The sequence below is a fragment of the Teleopsis dalmanni genome, unplaced genomic scaffold (assembly GCF_002237135.1).
Source record: "Teleopsis dalmanni isolate 2A unplaced genomic scaffold, ASM223713v2 unscaffolded_contig_2634, whole genome shotgun sequence".
NCBI classification, from domain to species: Eukaryota; Metazoa; Arthropoda; class Insecta; order Diptera; family Diopsidae; genus Teleopsis; species Teleopsis dalmanni.
In genome coordinates this window covers 1-5677 of record NW_024034016.1, presented here as the reverse complement: position 1 = coordinate 5677, position 5677 = coordinate 1, and the positions used below count along the sequence as shown (strand labels likewise).

Here is a 5677-nt window from a genome sequence, read left to right as displayed (position 1 = left end):
TGTGATCTTCCAGTATTTTGGCCTATTCCTGAATAAAAGCTTTCTTCAGCGTATCGAAACTGGCTTATTTTTTAGTTCTCAACTTGCTCTCCAAATTGGCCCAGCGTAACAACTCCTTTGCTCATTCGAGTTTAACTTTTTGTTGCTTTGGTGCAAGATCTTGTGCCTTGGAACTTTTAAAGCTTTACCTTGAGCTTATTTTGGAAAATGCGTCAGATGCTTCGTTCAGATATTATCGGTTCTTTGGCCATTTGATTAGTACTACGACGTGGATTTCGTTTAAGTCGAGCCTTCACTTTCCGAACCATTTTAGGCAATGTTGCTGTTTTTTTTTTTGTCCACCACTATAGCATTTGGTGACTCTGCCTGAGCTATTATAACGATTTAAGGTACGATACACAAACATTTTATTCACATTGAGATATTTGAGCTCAAGCACAATAGCTAGTTGTAATTTTCCAACCAAATATAATGCAATCACACTTATTTTTTAATTCCATTTCGAATAATATTAGTTCTATAAAACTTAGACGCAAATGCTTGTGGTAACTTGTAAACAATATAAATAGCTGTCATTCATATGAATTTGACGTAGTTGGCAATATCAGTTTGACAAACATATCGCTGTGTAATTTGTAACACTTCAATCGCCTAACCCTATATATTATTAAGAATCTTTTAATATTTATCATAGATTCGCGTATCAATAAATAGATACATAAATCTTCGCAGGTAGTATAATCTAAGTTACAATAATATTAATATTATATTTGTTACTAATAAAAATGTACAAAACAAATAACGTTGCCAGGCCAATAGCATAAAGTTTCATAATTACCTTTTTGAAATCAAGAACCTAATAATTTTGTGCCAAATATTTGTATTTATTATTAAATAAATGTGATACAATTATTAAAAAACATTAATATTCATAATATAAAGAAGGAAACATATAAAAAATAATTATTTTTCTTTTAAAAGTTTTAAAATTTATTTATTTATTTACTAAACATCTTATAAAATTTTCAAAATGGTAACACCTAATTTATCTCATTAGAAATTCTGGTATGTACCAACAATCGCTGCCATACCGACATAATTGACTATTTCCCCTAAATATACTCGAACTCGCACACGGCCTAAATGTTTACTATTATTATCATAGTTACTATTTCAATATTTTGGTATTGTAATATTTATTATTATAGATAAATTATTTAAAGGTAGAGTTTTTAAAATTTGTATCTGAATTAGTTTTATAAAATATTCTATATTTTATAAAAGATTTATGGCAGTAGATGGAAAACATCCAAAGCCACTGTGTGAGTCTTGAACCTACTAAAACTAGCTCTTAGGAATGACTATGGAAGATTGCAGCCGCAAGTTTATATATATACTTCAGTATCTATTTAAATGTTATCCATATCCATGTTAGTTTATAAAAAAATTCATCTTAAATTTTAACATTTTATGTCGTATATCACTCCTTATAAAAATGTTAGAATACGCACATTTAATTTTAATTTTATTTTAATTATAAAGTAATAAAAAGAACATTTTTTTTAAATATACATATTTAATAAAATACTTATAATAGTCAAAGTTAAATAATTAAATTATAATTATAAAAGAAAAAGTAAAATGATTTCATTCTTATATATTTTTAATCATGTATGTAGATATAATTTTTTTTTATGAATTCTATTAAGTAGGATACGTACAGTTGTTATTCGAATGATATTGAAAACTATAAATTTAATTGCTGATATGTTATTAATAACGTTTATATATAATAATTTTTCACATGATTAAAAATTATTTAAAACTTGTAATAAAATTTTAAAAATAATACGTATAGAAAATCTTAAAACATATCTTAAAGTAAACGAATTCAATGTAACATGTTAACATTATGGATGGATATCTAATCTCAAATAGACACTATTTGATATAATTAAAAGTGATAATCTTATATTCTAATTAAAATACAATATATTTATTTATAATTATTTCTATTAGTGCTTTGAAATTTTAAACTTTTATATAAATTGAGTTAATATTTCAAAATAGGATAAAACATAAGCATTCAAAATGTTAAAACTGACGTTTTTATGCATCTCGTGTTTTATTAAATTTGCATTTATAAATATATGAAATATATAAAACCATATATATAATTTAACAGAGAATTGAATAAACTATTTAATAAATAATTTAATATATAAATTATACAAAAGATAACTTTAAAATATTCTAATTTATTAACAAGTTCAACTATAGATTTACAAAATTTAAAGTTTAAACCAATTTTTATATATTTTATATAATTATAATTAGTATAAAAATGAATGTAATAAAATATTCAATATCTTCTTTACTTAATTTGATTTAAATAATTGTGTTTAATTTACTTGGTCTATTTAAAATTAATAATAAATGTTGAAAAATTTTTTCAAACTCAGTAGAAATATGTATTAATGAAAAATTTTTATAAATGCGCTCTTCTCGGCGCTTCGTACAAAGTGAGCTAAGCTACCATAAAAATGCGAAAAAATATTCATAAGTAAGAATATTACGGAATATTAAAAAGCAAATATGTCTGAAGCTGTTGCCGTTGCAAATACAGATTCTCCAAAGGAGATAACTGCCGTTCCTGAAAAGAAAGTTGCTGTTAAAAAGGCAACAAAAGTAAAAAAACCTTCTGCAGCTCCATCTCATCCATCAACACAACAAATGGTTGATGCATCTATCAAGAACTTGAAGGAACGCAGCGGATCTTCATTGTTGGCAATTAAAAAGTATATAAGTGCCACATATAAATGTGATGCCCAGAAATTGGCTCCATTTATTAAAAAATATTTGAAAACTGCTGTAGCTAATGGCAAATTGATACAAACAAAAGGAAAAGGTGCATCTGGTTCATTTAAATTATCAGCTGCTGCTGCTAAGTCTCCTAAATCGTCTGTCGAGGGTAAGAAAAAGAAGGTGCCATCAGGTGTTACGAAGAAGAAGGTTACTGCATCATCTGCAGGTACTAAAAAGTCAAAGGCAAAGGTATCTGGAGAGAAAAAACCTAAAAAATCTGCGGCAGCTAAGAAGAGTGTTGAAAAGAAAAAAACTGAGAAAGCTAAAGTTAAAAGTGTTAAAAAGATTGGATCTGTTAAGGCTAAGCCAGCTAAACCAAAGTCTACTTCTACAAAAGCTAAAACGGCCGCAAAACCTAAAAAAACTGCCGTTAAAAAAACATCAGTCAAGAAAACTGCTGCAAAAAAATAATTTTAAAAATCAAACTTTAAATTCATCAAAACAGCCCTTTTTAGGGCTACAAAATATGTGTAAAAAGAAGATAAGAAGATTCATTATTTATTTATTTATTTATTTATTTTATAAAATGTTTTAGTATATGGTATACCTATTGCGTTTATTAATGATCGGTCACTAAAGATTGAATAATCACCTATCGAAGTTAGGAATTCAATCCAACTCAGACTGCAGATACTGTAGAGAAGAGAGAAACTGCATACTATGTGCTTGGGTAGTGCCCACTGATGCACAAACGGAATAAACACCTAGGAGGGTATTTCATGGATCATAAATATTCAAGACTAGGAAAGATGGACTTTATATTGTCTTTCATTAAAGAAAACGGACTTGGAGAAACACTCTAACCCGAGTAATGGGCACAATATACCTTGTAGGTCACAGTGCACGATCATTTCTTTTAATAATACCTCATGAATAATATGAAGAAATTCTTTTATTCTGTAATGCGCTATAAATTTAATCTCTAATAAGCAAACAAAAATTCTTTATGCATTTAAAAAAATTATATTCTCTTATTTAGACATTATGTGCAATACTTCACATCATTCTTAAGTTAATAAATATTTATCTTATTCTATTATATTTAATATCCAATTATTTATTTATTATAGTAATGACCATAAAATATTATATATCAAAATATGTCATTTATTTGATGAAATACTCACTTGTATATATTTTATTCACTTAATTTCATTTTTAAATTCTATTTTAAATAAATAAAAATAGTGGTTTATGCTAATTTTATTTATTATTATATAATGCTTCTAATTACACTTGTTAATTTATAACTAACACACCACACTCGGTACTCACTTGCAAGACGCTGCAAATTACTTAAAGATAACTTTAAAATATTCTAATTTATTTCAATAACAAGTTCTTTTATTTCTTTTCTTTATATAATATTGTCATAATTCACTTAATTCATATACGAATTTTTTTCACTTTCATTTTCCCCGGAAGCAGTTTGCTTGTTGAACACTTGGATTTGGATTTGGATTAAGATTAAGATTCAGATTCAGTGTGAGATTTGAATTCACTAAAACCACCTCTTAGGAATGAATGGAGAAAATTTTTGCACCATTGTGCGGAAACTTCAAACTGCAATATCTAACAGTCCGCAAATTACTCATATACGTCAGTTCTATTTATCTTATTCTATAAAAAAATTGAATGAGAATTATAATTAAGCCCGTAAGAAGCTAGTCCACATATATACTGCTAATGTAACAAAGAAATTGAGAATTATAATAATAAATATTTTGTACATTGTTAAACTGATCATTTTAATTATAAATTATACTCGACAGACATCAACCGATCAGGCTAATAATAAATTTTATTTTTTTATAATTTTAGAAAAATACCAACACATATATATGTAAATTTATCTCTTTAAGTGTAAGATTATTTGGGTCCTGAAAAGGACCATTGGGCAATATATTATTGCATTATTAAATCAATAATTGATTATTTGCTTAACCTCCAAAACCGTATAAGGTACGGCCTTGTCTCTTTAAAGCATATACGACATCCATGGCTGTAACAGTCTTCCTTTTGGCATGTTCTGTATATGTAACAGCATCACGGATCACATTTTCCAAAAATACTTTCAATACTCCACGAGTTTCTTCATAAATCAAACCAGAAATACGCTTAACTCCGCCTCGGCGAGCTAAACGTCTGATAGCTGGTTTCGTAATACCTTGGATGTTATCACGAAGAACTTTGCGGTGACGCTTAGCACCACCTTTTCCTAATCCTTTGCCACCTTTACCACGACCAGTCATTTTGTATTTAAATTTTTATAGATATGGTAGAACCGTTCGAATTCAAATTCAAACAATAAATGAAGTGACGACAGATGATTGACGACTATTTATAGAAAATATAAGCACTACGAAAGATATGAAAAATATTGGGTAAAGCAAAACAAAACATAAGAAAACAAAACAAAAAGAATAAGCAATATGAGAAACAATGAATGTTAAAACATGTGAATAGTTGAAACAGAACATCCAGGTATGATGAGAAAATTGAGCTATTCAATTGCGCTATTTTTTAAAATACCATATTGTAACATATCTCATAAATTATGGCTCGTACAAAGCAAACTGCTCGTAAATCGACTGGTGGTAAGGCACCACGAAAACAATTGGCTACCAAAGCCGCACGTAAAAGTGCACCAGCTACTGGAGGTGTGAAAAAACCACATCGTTATCGTCCAGGAACTGTAGCTTTACGTGAAATTCGTCGCTACCAAAAGAGTACTGAACTCTTGATTCGCAAATTGCCATTCCAGCGTTTGGTCCGTGAAATTGCACAAGATTTCAAAACTGATTTACGTTTC

The 5677-nt window shown here is 28.0% G+C and overlaps 2 protein-coding genes across 2 annotated transcripts; one reads left to right on the top strand and one right to left on the bottom strand.

The window, feature by feature from the left end:
- The first annotated feature begins 2546 nt into the window (after window positions 1-2546).
- LOC119664770 (histone H1-like) lies at window positions 2547-3276 on the top strand. The gene has a single exon (XM_038074195.1). The coding sequence runs from the start codon at window positions 2596-2598 to the stop codon at window positions 3274-3276; it is 681 nt and encodes a 226-aa protein (XP_037930123.1). The 5' UTR covers window positions 2547-2595.
- Window positions 3277-4741: 1465 nt separating this feature from the next.
- On the bottom strand, window positions 4742-5153 carry LOC119664769 (histone H4). Its single transcript, XM_038074194.1, has one exon. It carries the CDS (start codon window positions 5115-5117, stop codon window positions 4806-4808), a length of 312 nt encoding a protein of 103 aa, XP_037930122.1. The 5' UTR covers window positions 5118-5153; the 3' UTR covers window positions 4742-4805.
- Between the last annotated feature and the right edge of the window lie 524 nt (window positions 5154-5677).